Source organism: Chlorocebus sabaeus, chromosome 4, assembly GCF_047675955.1.
Source record: "Chlorocebus sabaeus isolate Y175 chromosome 4, mChlSab1.0.hap1, whole genome shotgun sequence".
NCBI classification, from domain to species: domain Eukaryota; kingdom Metazoa; phylum Chordata; class Mammalia; order Primates; family Cercopithecidae; genus Chlorocebus; species Chlorocebus sabaeus.
In genome coordinates, this window is record NC_132907.1 from 25271300 (window position 1) to 25288861 (window position 17562).

The 17562-nt window shown below is 39.2% G+C and overlaps 1 protein-coding gene across 1 annotated transcript in view; it reads right to left on the minus strand.

Annotated features, from left to right (window-relative positions):
• The window catches only part of MCCC2 (methylcrotonyl-CoA carboxylase subunit 2), a 69325-nt gene that overhangs the window by 15244 nt on the left and 36519 nt on the right, over positions 1-17562 (minus strand). The window contains exons 8-11 of the mRNA XM_007974863.3: positions 12540-12604; positions 9363-9462; positions 9159-9254; positions 2604-2676 (exon numbers count right to left, since the gene is read on the minus strand). Of these exons, the coding sequence (XP_007973054.3) occupies positions 2604-2676; positions 9159-9254; positions 9363-9462; positions 12540-12604 (334 nt within the window). The remainder of the gene's footprint in view (positions 1-2603; positions 2677-9158; positions 9255-9362; positions 9463-12539; positions 12605-17562) is intronic.

Genomic DNA, 17562 nt, shown 5'->3' on the forward strand with positions numbered 1-17562 from the left:
TCACAATCTTCTTGTTCCTAAGGTCCTAGAGTCTGGTTTCTTTTGCTTCTAGAAAGGGTCATGATACATGTAGAGTTATCCATTTGTCTTGACTGATTTGGTTAAATAATTGGCTTAGTGTATTATCCATTTATTCATTTAATATATCTGAGTGTCTAGTATGTACCAGACACTAGGGATACTATAAAAATATCATTTTTAATATCAAAATAATTATTGAAGAAAAATTAACAGATAAGAGAGAGTGTCAACATACTGATAAGCTAGAAAACTGAACTTCTTTTTGAGACAAGGTCTCACTCTGTTGCCTAGGCTGGAATACAGTAGCACAATCATGGCTCACTGCAGCCTCAAATTCTCATGCTTCAAGTGATCCTCCCTCTTACCTCAGCCTCCTGAGTAGCTAAGACTGCAGACACTCACCTCCACACCCAGCTAGTATTTGTATTTTTTGTAGAGATAGGATTTCGCTATGTTGCCAGGCTGGTCTCGAACTCCTGGGTTCAAGTGATCCTCCCACCTTAGCCTTCCAAAGTACTGGGATTATAGGCATGAGCCACCAAGCCCAGCCTGAATCTTTAAAGATCTGGTTTTTTTTTTTTTTTTTTTTTTTTCTTTACTCTGTCTGGATTTATGACTTTTTAAAAATCATCATGTTCTTATTTATCTATTTATGAGACGGGGTCTTGTTCTGTCACCCAGGCTGGAATGCAATGGTGAGATCATGGCTCGCTGCAGCCTCGAACTCCCGGGCTCAAGTGATCCTCCCACCTTGGCCTCCCAAGTAGCTGGGACTATAGGCCCCAGGAGTCACTACACTCGGATAATTTATCATGTTTATTTAATGTGATACAATGAAACCCTGATTTGATGGCCACCTACATGTCTTTCAGTCCTAAAATCCCAGCCAAAAACCTGTGCAGTACATCCTAAATGGCACTGCCACTTACAGAAGCAATTCACAAAGGGGTAAAGTTCCAAAAAGTCCAGTAATCCATTCTTAGTCCTGCTTCACTACACAAAGACATGGGAATTTAACACATCACTCACTGGAAAGATGCTACCCCTGCAAATGTTCAACCCTGTTAACTACTTAGATTCAACCCACACTAGGCCCCGCTTAGGGATCTCCAGGTACAGACAGGATGTGCTGAGTAGGGAACATGTCCCCACCCTACTAGGGACACCCATAGAGGGAGGGCCTTCACCAAATGCCTGATCCAAACTTGAGTTAGAAATGGGAAAGCACAGTGTCCAAGAAACGACTAGAGGCTACACATGGTAACTGCTGAGGCAGGAGGAAACCCTGAGGAACTTCCAGAGACACCTGAGACCCAGAAAAATCTGTCCTCCCCTCTCACCTCCTCACCCTTTATGCCTCCCACCTTCTCATTCCGCCTCCCACCCTTCTTATCCGCCACCCCCACCCCTGCCCCCCACCACCAGCCTCTCATTCCCTCCTTCTCTTTCTCACTCCCCTTCTCTGTCTCTAAATGTATTTGAATTCCAGTGCAGTCAAAAGATGGAAGAAACCAGGTGTGTATTCTAGGGGACAAGAGTGCCACAGGGCTTTTAGCAAGTAGGAGGCAAATCCATAAAAGCAGATAACAAAGACAGCCCATCCATCTTTAGAGAAAGCAGAAACGGCTTTGACTTGTTTTAAACTGCTACACAATGACTGTTACATTCCGAACAATTTGGTGACAAATCCTGTCTATATATCAAACAAAAAGCTTTTAATCACTTAAACACCTAAGTACAAAAACATAAATTCTACTCCCAGTGTGAACCCTTCTTTTGTTCACAAATCAAACTAGGACAAAGTACTCTGATTTATCCTTAAGCCTCAATGTATATTTGCAGTTTGGATTTCTGTAGCTAGCTTTTTCCTACCCTTATATTACCTTTGACTAACTCTTATATTTTCAAGTTTTTTATGACCAAGTGAAATTCATAAAATTTGTTCTTCCATTTGTCCTAAACAGATTATTATGGGTCTAGCATCTACCTCAAAAACTTCTTCAAAGGCCTGTGAACTAAACACTTTAGATTAAAAATAAAACTTTTATAAACATACTTCTTTTGTTTTTCCTGACATGATATACTGAATTCTCAATCTAGTGTCTGCATGAATCAGCTTAAGACCTATGCAGAGGCTGTGAGAAGGTTTAACTCACTCTATATCCTTTTGGGAAGCTAAACACAATATAAAACTTTCTCATCGAATTGGACATTGAAGAACAAAGGAAACAGTGCTGAAATTTTCAAAATAACTATTGTTATCCAGAAAAACAAAAAGAACTACAAGTATTTTCTACTAATTTTACTATAAGAACCTTTTTATACAACTAATATCACAAAGTCACAGATAGGGACCCACACTACAGCATCTGGCTATTACCATTTTAAACTATTTGGATCCATGAAGCTATTAAGCTACAAATTTGTCTTTATAAAGCAGTTCCTTTTGAAAACTGGCTCACACACTTGTAGTGCTCTCAACAACAAAGCCCATGCCAAGTGTATCAAAGTCTTGAGACCAGAGATTCCTGATTTTCAAAGCAGCAGAAAATGTTCGTATTTTCAATTCTTCACCTTTATACCTGTAACTAACGTGTCTCCATAAAAGGCTTTGAACTCAGTGAATCTGCTTCCATCCACGATTCTAGCAATCACCTAAGAGGAAAAACAACAATGGCCTTCAGAAATTATATTACAAAATAATTTTTGTATTAAAGTTACTTACAGGAAAACAATTCACAGTGAATTTGTCACTTTCACAACATTTTACACTACACAGAAAATCTCACTAGAATTTCATTGGACATGCCTGGTTAATGCCCTGAAGTCATTCTGGGTTCTGATTTTATACTTCACTATACAAGCAACAGCACCATGCTGTATGCAAGAAAAGCAGGAAAGGTTCCAAGTCCTGGTTGCTAGACTTAGAGCTTCAAGGACTGTTCGAATGCACCGGCAGAGGTTCAGGGATGCAATCAGAAAGATGGGCAGAGACACGGCTCACAGTCAGAAGACACAGGCTGCAATCTAAGGTACCATGTATGACTGGTGTGCCCTGGAGTAAGTCACTTCACCCCTCTGAGTCTCAATTCTCACTCTGGAATGATGGAACAGAAGAGCTGGGAAGATATGATCTACTTGTAAGAAAGTAGGAACCTATAAAAATCATGCTGAGATGAAAAGCCAGCTCTGACTCTCAGCTCTCCCACTGAGAAACTAGAAAATTCTCTAAGCTTCAGTTTCCTCATCTGTTACAAAAAAAAAAAAAAGTAAAAAGTGCTAACTATTCCTTTCAGCAAGAAATAATAAATTAGAAAAAAAAAAGGATAAACAGCGCTATCAGTTAACAGGGTAGAAAAAAGAAAAATAAAAAAGTAAGAAATAAAAATAAAGTGCTAACTAAAGCATACTGCCAGGCTCTCATTAAAGTGCAGCTATCACTATTATTAAGCCCTTAATAAAGACTCATTGATTCTGAATCTGTTATACTTGAAGGATCATCCACATATGTACAAAGGAGTAGAAATTGCTGAATAGTTTATCCCTGGGGCTTATCACTATATATCAGGACTACTGTAAGGAGTTCTAAACATGAAGCCTATTTTCAACTTCAGAAACTACTTTAGAGGATGCATACTATTTTCCTACATAGTTTGCACTTCCCTTTTTCTGTTTGCCACATCAATCAAAAGCTTGTTTTGTATGATGCAAAGGCTGAAAACTGAGTGAATGCTTCCCAACATCTTTCTCTCCCATCAAGTAAAAGTTTACTCTGAATTATTTTTTACTTCTTTACCTAAAAAATCCAGTAATATAATGGGAATGTCACAGTTACCTGTTTTGGGTGTTATATACCTCTAAAAATTGTACCTTTAACAAGCAATTAACCCATAACAACTATCATTCTTCCACACAGAGATACCGCTGAAAGGGCACAGCAATCTAGGGCCATTTAGTGAAAAACTATGTTGTATTTGCATTACAATTAACACCACCCGGCCACATAAAATACATTCACTTATCTTCACAAAAAATCCATAATGTTGAGAAAGTGAAAACAGCCTTGTTGCTGAGATGGAGAAGGTTGGAGTAGTCTGGATAGAAAATCAAGCCACTCACAACATTCCCTTTAATCCAGAGCAAGGTCTTAACTCTCTCCAATTCCCTGAAGACTTGCATAGGTGAAGTCGCAGAAGAAAAATTTGAAGCTAGCAGAGATTGGTTCATGAGGTTTAAAAAAAAAAAAAGCCATTTGTACCACAAAAGTATCAGGTGAGGCAGCAAGTGCTGATGTATTATAGAAGCTACAGCAAGTTATCCAGAAGATCTAGCTAAGATCACTGATGAAGGTGGCTACACTAAACAACAGATTTTCAGTATGGATGAAACCACCTTCTGGTGGAAGAAGATGCCACCTAGGGCTTTCATAGCTGGAGAGAAGTCAGTCTACATCTTCAGAGGACCAGCTTACTCGCTCATTAAAGGCTAATGCAGCTGGTGACTTTAAGTTGCAGAATTATGCTAAATCTACTCTGCCTGTGCTCTATAAACATAACAGCAAACCCTGGATGACAGCACATGTATTTGTGGCATGGCTTAATGAATTTTTAAGGCCACTGTTGAGACCTACTACACAGAAAAAAAGATTTCTTTCAAAATATTACTGCTCATTGACAATGTACCTGGTCACTCAAGACTCTGATGGAGATGCACAAAGAGATGAGTGTTCTTTTCATGCCTGCTATTATAACATCCACTCTGCAGCCCACGGATCAAGGAGTCATTTTTACTTTTAAGTCTTATTATTTAAGAAATACATTTCCTGGGCCAGGCGTGGTGGCTCATGCCTGTAATCCTAGCACTTTGGGAGGCCGAGACAGGTGGAACACCTGAGGTCAGGAGTTCAAGACCAGCCTGACCAATATGGTAAAACCCTGTCTCTACTAAAAATACAAAAATTAGCCGGGAGTGGTGGCGTGCACCTGTAATCCCAGCTACTTGGGAGACTGAGGCAGAAGAATTGCTTGAACCCAAGAGACAGAGGTTGCAGTGAGTCAAGATCTCGCCACTGCACTCCAGCCTGGGTGACACAGCAAGACTCTGTCTAAAAAAAAAAAAAAAGAAAAGAAAAGATATTTCCACAAGCTATAGCTGCCATAGATAGTGATTCCTCTGACAGATATGGGCAAAGTAAATCCAAAACCTTTTGGAAAGGATTCGCCATTCTAGATGCCATTGAGAATATTCACGATTCATGTGAGGAGGTCAAAATATCAACATTAAGGATATTTAATTAAATTAAAGATACTGGAAGAAGCTGATTCCAACCCTCATGGGTAACTTTGAGGGGCTCAAGATTTCAATGGATGAAGTCACATCAGATATGGTGGAATTAGTAAGATAACTACAGTTAGAAGTGGAGTCTGAAGAGGTAACTGAACTGTTGCAATTTCATGTTCAAACTAGAAGAGATGAGGAGATGCTTCTTATGAATTAGCAAAACAAGAAGTTTCTTGAGATAGAATATACTCCTGATGAAGATGTTACGAACACTGTGAAAGGACAACTACGGATATAGAGTATTACATAAACTTAGTTAATAAAGCAGTAGTCAGGTTTGAGAGGACTGACTTTCATTTTGAAAGTTCTACCCTGGGCTGGGTGCGGTGGCTGACGCCTGTAATCCCAACACTTTGGGAGGCCGAGGCGGGCAGATCACAAGGTCAGGAGATTGAGACTCTCCTGGCTAACACAGTGAAATCCCGTCTCTACTAAAAATACAAAAAATTAGCCAGGCGTGATGGTGGGCACCTGTAGTCCCAGCTACTTGGGAGGCTGAGGCAAGAGAATGATGTGAACTCAGGAGGTGGAGCTTGCACTGAGCTGAGATTGCACCACTGCACTCCAGCCTGGGTAACAGAGCGAGACTCCCTCTCAAAAAAAAAAAAAAAAAAAAAAAAAAAAAAAGAAAGTTCTACCCTGGATCAAATGCTAGCAAACAGTATTGCATACTACAGAGAAATATGTCATAAAAGCAAGAGTCAGTCAGTCTGGCAGACTTCATTGTTGTCTTATTTTAAGAAATTGCCACAGCCACCCCAACCTTCAGCAACCTCCATCCTGTCAGCATCAAGGCAAGACCCTCCACCAGCAAAAGATGATTCACTGAAGGTTCAGATGATTGTTAGCATGTTTTAAAGCAATAAGGTATTTTTAAATTAAGGTATGTACTTTTTAAAGGCAAGGTGCTCCTGCACACTTAACAGACTACAATATAGTATAAACATAACTTTTATATGCTCTGGAAAACCAAAAAATTCACGTGACTCACTCACTTTATTGTGATACTAACTTTATTGCAGAAATCTGGAACTGAACCCACAACGTATCTGAGGTGTGCCTGTGCTTTAAAATGTGTTTCACACACAAATGGCACAAAATTCTAACAATTGTTGACTCTAAGAGGTTCATATACAGGTGATCATTGCATTATTCTTTGAACATCTCAGCATATTTGAAAATTTCTTAGGAAGAAGTGGGGAAATGTGAACATTTCCTAGACTTATACATAGAATAATGTATCTTTAAGCTGAACTTCAAAGCTATAACTTTAATACAATTTTTGAAAAGAATGTAAAGTTTTTAACTGTTGAATGGGGGGTTAAAGGAAGCAGACAGATAACATGATACTATCCCTATTTCTAGAAGCAGAAAGCAATGTTCAGAGAGGTTAAAACCCAGGACTATTGACTGGGAGAATGATAACTGGAACCCAGGTTTCCCAACTCAGATTCCAACATTGTCCCACAGCACCATACACTATTAAGACTTCCATATAAGGAGCTGGGTGTGGTGGCTCACGCCTGTAACCCCAGCACTTTGGGAGGCTGAGGCAGGAGGACTGCTTCAGCCCAGGAGTTCAAGACCAGCCTGGGAAACATGGCAAGTCAGATCTCTAAACAAAACAAAACAAAACAAAACAAAAAAGACTTCCATATAAGGTTTATTTGCCAATATAGAAAAATGTAATAAATTATATTCACAATAATGACCATGGATCAGCAAAAGGTATAAGTCCAGATTACTATTTAAGAAGACACAAGTCGGCCAGGCGCAGTGGCTCACACCTGTAATCCCAGCACTTTGGGAGGCCGAGGCGGGTGGATCACAAGGTCAGGAGGTCAGGAGTTTGAGACCATCCTGGCTAACATGGTGAAATCCCATCTCTACTAAAAATTCAAAAAAATTAGCCGGGCATGGTGTTGGGCGCCTGTAGTTCCAGCTGCTCGGGAGGCTGAGGCAGAAGAATGGCGTGAACCCAGGAGGCGGAGCTTGCAGTGAGCCGAGATCGCGCCACTGCACTCCAGCCTGGGCGACAGAGCCAGACTCCATTAAAAAAAGAAAAGAAGAAGAAGAAGACAAGTCTATTTTTTAAAAAGATTTCCATTAAAATGAAATGAAAACAACATGAAGGCATGTATTTGTATCTGTTTGTTTGTTCGCGTCTGTATGCCTGGCACCTGAAACAACCCCTGAATAGAACAAATACTCAATAAATACTGTGGATAAAGGAAAAAGTGGTTACGCGAAAAAGGGTGAATTATTAGCCAACTAAAGAACTTGGCTATCTGGAACAACTCATTTTTTGTAATTTATTTATTTACTTTTATTTATTTATTTGAGACAAAGTCTCACTCTGTCACCCAGGCTGGAGTGCAGTGGTGCAACCTTGGCTCACTGCAACCTCTGCTCCTAGGTTCAAGCAATTCTCCTGTTTTGGCCTCCCAAGGAGCTGGGATTACAGGCACATGCCACCACACCAGGCCAATTTTTGTAATTTTGGTAGAGACGGGGTTTCACCATGTTAGCCAGCTGATCTCCAACTCCTGGACTCAAGGGATCTGCCTGCCTCCGCCTCCCAAAGTGCTGGGATTACAGGCATGAGGCACCGCGCCTGGCCCAACACATTTTTCAAGTATGTCAGAATTTAAGTACCATTTTTTTCTATGCTTATAATTAATTAAAAGTCAAACTAAAAACCTAATTTAAAAATTTACAATTAACTAAGTCACCTTTGCTAAAGTGATGTATCACTTGAAGCTCAATAAAATCCAGGATTTAAGACCCACTAGCAATGCTAGGGTATTGCCTAAATAAATCCATACAACAGAACGTTACATCCATCAATGCAGTCAGAAAATAGTTACTGATTACTTCCCATGTTGCCAAGTACTATTATAGGAATTAAGATCTAGCCGTAGAAAATATTTCATGAAGAATTTCTAAAGACACGGGGAAATGTTTATAATTTAAACTAGAAAAAGTAAAATAAAAAAATATACATATGCACTATCTCAACTACATAAAAATGTGTGTATATGCACATTAAGCTAAAACATCCAAATATTAGCCACCTTCTCTAGAGGGTGGAATTATATGCAATTTAATTTTTTTCTTTTCTGTATTTTCCATATTTTTCACAACTAACATATAACATTTTATAGTCAAGGGGAAAATATAACTTGAAATATTAAAACTTCCAGCACAGAATTTGATATTAAGATAATTTCCTAATTTAAAAACTACTCGGCCAACTATGGATACTGAACAAAATAAAAGACTATATGCTCTAAACCCTAAAAGTTGTCCATCTAAATTACAGAACGCTATGTCGACAATGGGTAACCATAGCAACTTTTTCAACTGTAATCAGGTCTAATCATTGCAAATGTCATGTTGATCTAAAAGGGTATGCTTTTTCTTCCAACAACTTACTGACATTTCATCCATTTCCCAAAATAAGAACAATGAAAAGAAATAGCTGACAATTGTTAAGCTGCTTTACATCATTCGTAATGTGCACAGGACATGGAGTCTTACTTATGACCAAATCACGCTTTGCGCAACGAAAACTCTCCAGTCATTGAGGTCCCCCACTCCCCTCTTTTAGTATTTACTCTGTACCAATGATATCTACAGTATGGAAAGGTATCGTTGCCACATATGTCACTCCTTACTGAGATCCACATCTATTTCTAGGCATGAACATATCTTAACAAACTTTAGCTTTGAAAACAGATACACATACAAAGAGACTCACAGCTGTTCAAAAAGCTCACAGTTCCACTTTCACATACCTCTCGGACATCAAAGTTCCTCTTAAGGTTAGCACCAACTATTCCATACAATTCATCAGCAGGAAATAAAGGTTCTTCAGAAGGTTCAATGGTGACCTGCAGAAATACGGATCATGTTAACCTGTTTAAAGACATGATTTCAAGGTGCAGTGAGTCGAAATGCATTTCAGGAGAATAAAAGATATAAGAACATATCGTACTCACATCCAATTTCTTCTGATAATTTAGATTCCTCACAACCTTCCTAGTTAAGTGAAGGGCATGATGATCATCCAAAGCATAGTGGTCACCTACTCCAGACTTTCTACAGAGTAAGCAAACTAAACTCGTCAGAACAGGGAAAAGGAAAATAATTAAATATCTTAAGTCCCAAGTCTCTTCTCTCATCTAAAGACGACAGCACTTTTACTTCTAAAACACTTAAAAAATTTGTCATCTTTAATAAATGTCCTCTTAAGTAGTCCTTTTAAGAACCCTGGTAAAACTGTATTCCCTTTGTTTTACAAACAGGAAAAGCTGAAGTATGCATAAGCTAAGTACTTTGACCTAAGACCACAAGTAGCTGCAGAAGAACTCATGCCTTCTATTTTCTAACCTGAACCTCCCTCTGCCATACCAAGGGGCCTTGCTGACAAAGGCTTCTATTAAGTACTCATCCCCTGTACCTTAAGCACAACTGTGTGTGATGAAGGCCAACCACAGATGGCACGCTTTCATGACGTAGTTGGTTACAGCATAAACTGTACATAACTGAGCTCCTAATGGAGATGCCAACTCTGGCCTCTCATTTCTGAGAGAACTCTGAGCCCTCTCCCTAGAAGTTACACTGACGGTAAGCCATCACAGGCAACAAATGAAAAGGCTTGAATACACTGGGCCTGGGATTATGGGTAAAAATCGGAACTGATAAAACGGTTCCGTGGCAGGGGCCATGGAAGTTCCTGTTCAATTTCAAGTGCAGTGAATGACATACGGACTTGCTCTGGTTATTAGTCCTGTCCCAATTAGATGGCCTGTTATTTCAGATGTAGATAAACCATGACTTTCTAATAAAGTATTTAAAAATCTATAAAGTCATAGATACATACCTGAAAATAATAGAATCTGTTCATTTTATGGGTAGGGACTAAGCTGCTGCAATCTAAATTTTTAAGGCTTGCCTGGGAAAACACCAAACTCCTTGGTAGACATATCTCAGAGCTAGGCTCTCAGTGATTTCATGACACTCTACTTTAGGACTGGGAGTTACTGAGTAAAAGCAGAGACCATGTTTACTCCTTTTCATAGCCCACAGATGCCTCGCAAACGGTAGATCTTTTTCAGTTTCTTTAATTTAATACAACATTTTATCATTTTATGACTGACCATATCTTTTAAATGCTTCATACATAATACCAGTTATAAATGCTGACTTCTAACTACACTGTCAGAAGTCAAATAGAAGCAGAAGGAACAGCTTCTAAATCAGTAAATATTTAAAATAAAATAAAATGCTTTTTTATGAAAACTGTCTAACATTTACCAAAACAGCAGGAAAGGAAAACCTTTAATGAGACACTGTATATATAAGTCTTTGTGTCAAATTAGCTCTTAAGGATGACTTAGGATGACTTAAGAGAGGTATAAAGATGCATTTGAGAGAACACAGAGCAACCTGTGACTAATAAATTTCATGGTACTTTCAAAAAAAAAAAAAAAATTCATCACCCCCCAATCATTTCCTCACAAATTTAAACAGGTTATTATGAATATTATGAATAACAGTAATAGAGTTATATAGTAGATGCCGTATTATGAGGCAGGCACTATTCACAATTTTCACTTTATGAGGAAATGAGACTCAAGGAGGGTAAGCAGTTTGTCTAAGTTCCAAGGGTAACAGGGGAGGCAAACAGAAGTTAAATTCCAGAATCTACACCCTTACCTAATATAGCTAATTGCCTACAGCTTTACTTTTTTAAAACAGTCAAACTGCTTAAAAATTTAGTCTAGGCTGGGCGCGGTGGCTCAAGCCTGTAATCCCAGCACTTTGGGAGGCCGAGACGGGCGGATCACGAGGTCAGGAGATCGAGACCATCCTGGCTAACCCGGTGAAACCCCGTCTCTACTAAAAAAATACAAAAAACTAGCCGGGCGAGGTGGCGGGCGCCTGTAGTCCCAGCTACTCGGGAGGCTGAGGCAGGAGAATGGCGTGAACCCGGGAGGCGGAGCTTGCAGTGAGCAGAGATCCGGCCACTGCACTCCAGCCTGGGCGACAGAGCGAGACTCCGTCTCAAAAAAAAAAAAAAAAAAAAAAAAAAAAAAAAAAATTTAGTCCAGGCGCAGTGGCTCACTCCTGTAATCCCAGCACTTTGGAAGGGCAAGGCAAGAGGACTGCTTGAGGCAAGGAGTTTTAAACCAACCTGAGCAATACAGTGAGACATCTGTTTCTACAAAAAATAAAAACAAAAATATAAAAAACTGAAAACAAAAAAAAAACCCTCCTCAATTGCTTCCCAATTACTCCTAAAAAAAAAAAAAAAAAAGTCTAAAACCTTTATTGAGCAACTATGATGATAAACAAGAAAATAATCATAATGGCAATCAACATTTATAGCTAACTTATCAAAAGCAGGTATAGTTTCATTCCAAAGGAATCTACATGTATTATATCTCATTTACTTCTGACAACATTCTAGGAGGTAGAGGATCTTCTTACCCCTGCACTCTAATCTAACACGGTTAGGCCAATGATGTGACGAAGCCAGCTCACACCTAACTCACAAGAGCCAACTACGTGCATCTGTGTCTGATTCCACATAGAGGCATCATGTTGGCAGCTTGAGATCAGTCATGGTGGGATCACTCATACCACAGAAATTGGCAAATGCCACAAATTGGGGCTTTTTTTCCTCCCCAGAGAACCAGTTACTAAACATTTACCTGCACACCCCAGGGTAGACCCACCTCCTCTATGCTCTCCCTCTTCTCCTTTGTAAGCCTTATCACGTATCAGCCACATTTACATAATTTTGTGCAATTACTTGTGATTTCCCACCTCCCTGACTAGAATATAAGGCCCTGGAGGTCAAAGATGGTATCTAACTTCTTTTTTCAGTCACCCAGAACAGTGCCTGCTACATAACAGGTGCCCAGTGAATGTCTGTCAAATAAATAAGAAACCTGTCTCTCCATTCCTTCTTGGCTGATGCTCTAGCTTGGAAATGCAAGTCTACAGTTCAAAGAATTGAACATTAAACCAGCAGATCAAGAACAAATAAACTGTGGTGTGGTCTGGCAAGTTTAGCACCCGAAACAAGTATGTAAAACTTCTTTTAAACAAACAAACAAACAAACAAAATGACACTCAATCCTGGAAAGAAACAACCATTTCTGTTTCACCTGCAATGAAGATCAGCACCTCCAAGATCCTCAGCGGATACTTCTTCCCCAGTTGCCGCTTTAACCTACAACAAGGATAAAAATCATCAGTGAAACCGGTCCATCGGAGATATAAAAATGCTTCCTCAACATGCACATCTCCTCACCTGACTGCACCTACACTTTTTCTTCCACAGAACTAAAGAAGACTGTGCTTTCTCATTCCATGCACCTAGGAAACCTGGAGACTATTATCTCTACTCTACAGGTGAAAAATCTAAGCCCAGAGTCACCAAGAACTTGCTTACAGTCCACAGCAAGCAATAGAGTATAATTCGAGCCCACACGTTTCCAGCTTCCAGCCTGAAAGACCTGAAAGGCCATCCTCTTTCCCTACGTCATGCTGCCCTGACACATGTGATCAAGCCTTTGTGTCTGTGTGTGTGTTCCTCCCAAGGCCTGGGATCTCTTCTTCTCACCTGCCTGACGGATTCCCACTTACCTTTCAAGTCCCACCTCAAGTTGCCTCCTCTTTGCAGCTTTCCTGACCCGCCCAGGCCTTCTCCATGGTATTAATAGAGGACTGCCTGCCTATCCATGGTCCAAGGGCGTTGTACTTCCACCTCCAAAACGGCATGTGTCAGAATGTAGTTCAGTAATGTGCATGTATGTCTGTCATCTCCTCTATGCTGTGAATTCCTTGATGGCAGGAACTGTGATTTATTCATCTCTGAATACTTAATAACATGCTGAAAAATTCCATTTACTATCACAAACTCTGCCTAGGAAAGAGAGGTAGGAAAAAAACCTCCAAGATTACCTAAACCTAAGATCTAGCAGAATGTGGCCAAAAAGAAAGAAACCTCAGTAATAAATTAAGAATAACTTAATTATAGCCAGAAAAATTCTACCAGGAAAAAGAAAGAAAAATAATTTAAGGCTAAATGCCAATTCAACCCCTTAGGAATTATTTATTGATTCCTACCTCTCTGAAGAAAAAGAAACAAATTAATCAACCCAAATAAGAAAAGCTTTCATTAGAATAATGAACATTAATCTAAAATACAGCACAGAGAGGTTGGAGGTAAAGAGAAAGTCTTTCCTGAGGGGAGCCCTGAAAAAAAAATTAAAAAGAAAAGAAAATACAGCATAGAAACAACTTATTACTCACTACATCAAAAGCTTTGTCTTAAATAAAATATCTTTCTGCAGAGAGAGTGAGTTAAAATTTTCACCTCCAATTATTCCGCCCCCAGAACTGAATTCCTGGTTCTTTTCCTTCCAAAACATTCGGGGTAAATTAACATCGGTCCAGACAATAACAAATTATAAGAGGTGTCTGGATATTTAAAGTTGCAAAAAGGAATAAACAACAGATAAATTATATTTATTTTCAGGGATCTGACTAATATCAACCAAAAAAAAAAATAAGAATTTGTCATCAGTTAATATTTATTGAACACCCACGTTTGATAGTGTGATAGGTGCAAAGACGATAGAAGTCAAAGAGGAAATTAAAACAGCTCATTCGACTAAATGACAAGTTCAAAAGATAAACAAAAGACAGGAGAACAAAAAGCTCCTTCAAAAACTTGTCTTACTATCCATTTTTTTCAAGCACTCTAAGCTACCAAAAGCCACAGCAGCTACACCCCACACTATGTGCAAACCCTTCAAAGCCCTTTCTCAGCACTCAGTCACACATGTGTCAGAATTTAGAATTCTCTAAAGGACGAGGCTGCTGCGACTGCTTTTTCCTCCCCCTGAACGCAGTCTTTCAAAGGTGGATTGCTGGACGGGGTCCAGTTCTCCAACAGAACTTCAGGCTTCCCTGGCTGCCAAGTGGCTTCTTTGTGATGTACAAGTTAACTGAATTAACTGAATGGACATTGTAACTACTGACCCTTAGACAAACTCTTCTCTCAAAACCCTTCATGTTATTCCACTATTATGATCTGCCTATATTTCCAAAAAGATATTTTCGAATTGTAGCCATATCTTTACTCAGTTTCTAGTCAAAAGATAAACAAGAATGGCCCATGAAAGTTTGTACCTTTTACTATACAAAGGTAAATTTTGAGTGCATTTTCCTCTCATTAACAAGTAACAGCTATCACATACAAGAGACATGTTAAAATAATAATAATAATAGTAATAATAATGCTACAGGCTTTTAAAATAATGCCTTAAGACTTTTACATTTGAAATGGCAGCCCTTCAGGCCTACCTGATCTTCAGTAAAAGTTATGAAAAATTAACACTGTCTTTTGGGAAACATACTTATTTTACATCAAAATGTAAGCTCTATTTAATACATTTTTCTAATGAATTTGTATTAGTATTCCATAACCAAACATGATTCTTGGACAAATTTTGAAGCAACAAACTTTTTGGAATAGAATTCACATACCATAAAATTCACTATTTTAAAGCATACAATTCAGTGGCTTTTAGTACATTCACAAACTGGGCAACCATCACCACTACCTAATTCCAGAAAATCTCGTCACTCCCAGAAGAAACCCCATCCTCACTGGCGGTCACTCCCATTCCACCCTCCTCCCAGTCCCTGGCAACCACTAATCTGCTTTCTGCCTCTATGAATTTGCCTATTCTCAATAGTTCATACAAGTAAAATCAAATATTTGTCCTTTTCTGTTTTTTTTTTTTTTTTTTTTTTTTTTTGAGATGGAGTCTCGCTCTGTTGCCCAGGCTGGAGTGCAGCAGCACAATCTCAACTCACTGCAACCTCCACCTCCCAGGTTAAAGCAATCCCCCTGTCTCAGCCTCCAGAGTAGCTGAGATTACAGGCGCACACCACCGCGCCTGGCTAATTTTTGTTTTTTTAGGAGACACAGGGTTTCACTATATCGGCCAGGCTGGTCTCGAGTTCCTGACCTCAAGTGATCTACCCACCTCAGTCTCCCAAAGTGCTCGGATTACAGGCATGAGCCACTGCACCCAGCCTCAGGCTCAAAAAAGTCAAAGGTCTTTCTTCCACCCTGTTTCCTCTCCTCTACATTTTAAGTAGTATTTTTGTATCTTTTCTAGAACTTCTTTATGCATATACAAGCATACAAATGTATATTTCCCTCCATTTTACACAAAAGTTAATACACTGTAGGAACCTTGCTGCTTTCTCCTAACAGCTTATTAACTTGCTATCGATCTTGAGTCAAACAATGGTATAGCTGAGGTAAAAGAAAAAATAAGTAAAAGTTTTTTTCTGCCAAGACCATTCAATGGGGAAAGGAGAGTCCTTTCAACTAATGATGCTGGAACAACTGCAGATCCACATACAGAGCAATGCCGGAGCCCTTCCTTATCTGACACCCAAAAACTAGCTCAAAATGGATCACAGACCCAAATGCAAGAGCTAAAATTATAAAACTCTCAGAAGAAAACAGAGGAGTAAATCTTCATGACCTTGGGTTAGGCAAAGGCTTCTTGGATAAGACACCAAAAGCACAAGAAACCAAAGGAAAAAATGCATAAACTGGATGTGATCAAAATTTAAAACTTTTGTGCTTCAAAGGAAGACATCACCAAGAAAGTAAAACAGACAGCCCACAGAATGAGCAAAAATATTTGCAAATCTAATAAGGGACTTGTATTCAGAACATATATAGAATTCTTACAACTAAATAAAAAGACAAATAGCCCAATTTAAAAATAAGCAAAGAATCTGAATAGACATGTCTCCAAGGAAAACATACAAATGGCCAATAGGCACATGAAAAGATGCCTTGGCCAGGTACAGTGGCTCATGCCTGTCATCCCAGCACTTTGGGAGGCTGAGGTAGGCATACCACCTGAGGTCAGGAGTTCAAGACCAGCCTGGCCAACATGGTGAAACCCTGTCTCTACTAAAAATTCAAAAATTAGCCAGGAGTGGTGGCGTGCAACTGTAATCCCAGCTACTTGGGAGGCTGAGGCAGGAGAATCACTTGAACCTGGGAGGTGGAAGTTGCAGTAAGCCAAGATCATACCACTGCACTCCAGCCTGGGCAACAGTGTGAGACTCTCTCAAAAAACAAAAAATGCCTCAACATCACTAATCACTAGGGAAATGCAAATCAAAACCAAAATGAGGTACTACCTCACACCCACAAAGATGGCTGTCATCAGACAAACACACAATTACAAGTATTGACAAGAATGTGGAACAATCAGAACCCTCACATGCTGCTGGCAGAAATGTAAAACATGTATTGGATGGATTGGAAGTTTTTCAAACTGTTAAACATAGCTACCACATGATCTGGCAATTCTACTCATAGGTACATATCCAATAGAAATAAAAACATTTCCATGCAAAAACCTATACGTTCAAAGCGCCATTATTCATAATACCCAAAGCAGAAGCAACCTAAATGTCCATCAACTGATGAATGGATAGATAAAACACAGCATATCCATACAATGGAATATTATTCAGCCATGAAAAGGATGAAGTGATTCCTCAAAAAACTACACATAGATTTCCATATGATCCAACAATTTCACTTCCAGGTACATACCCAAAAGAAATGAAAGCAGGAACTTGAATAGAGATTTGTACACCCACGTTCATAGCAGCATTATTCATAAGAGCTTGAGAGTGGAAGCAACCCAAATATCGATTGATGGATGAATAAACAAAATACAGTGTATACATACAACAGAACATTATTCAGCCTTAACAATGAGGGACACTCTGACATCTGCTACAATATAGAACCATGAGGACGTTTTGCTAACTGAAATACGCCAATCACAAAAGGACAGATATTACATGATTCCACTTACATGTGAGGTACCTAGAATAGTCAAATTCGTAAGGACAGAAAGTAGAATGGTGGTGCCGAGGTGGCAGAGGTGACAGAAATAGGGAGAATTTCAGTTGGGAAGGATGAAAATGTTCTCGAGATAGATGGTAGTGATGGTTGCACAACAATATGAACATACTAAACGTCACCAAGCTGTACTGAAAAAACCGGTTACAACAGTAAGTTTTATGTTATGCATATTTTATCACAATATTTTTTAAAACATCCAAAAAATA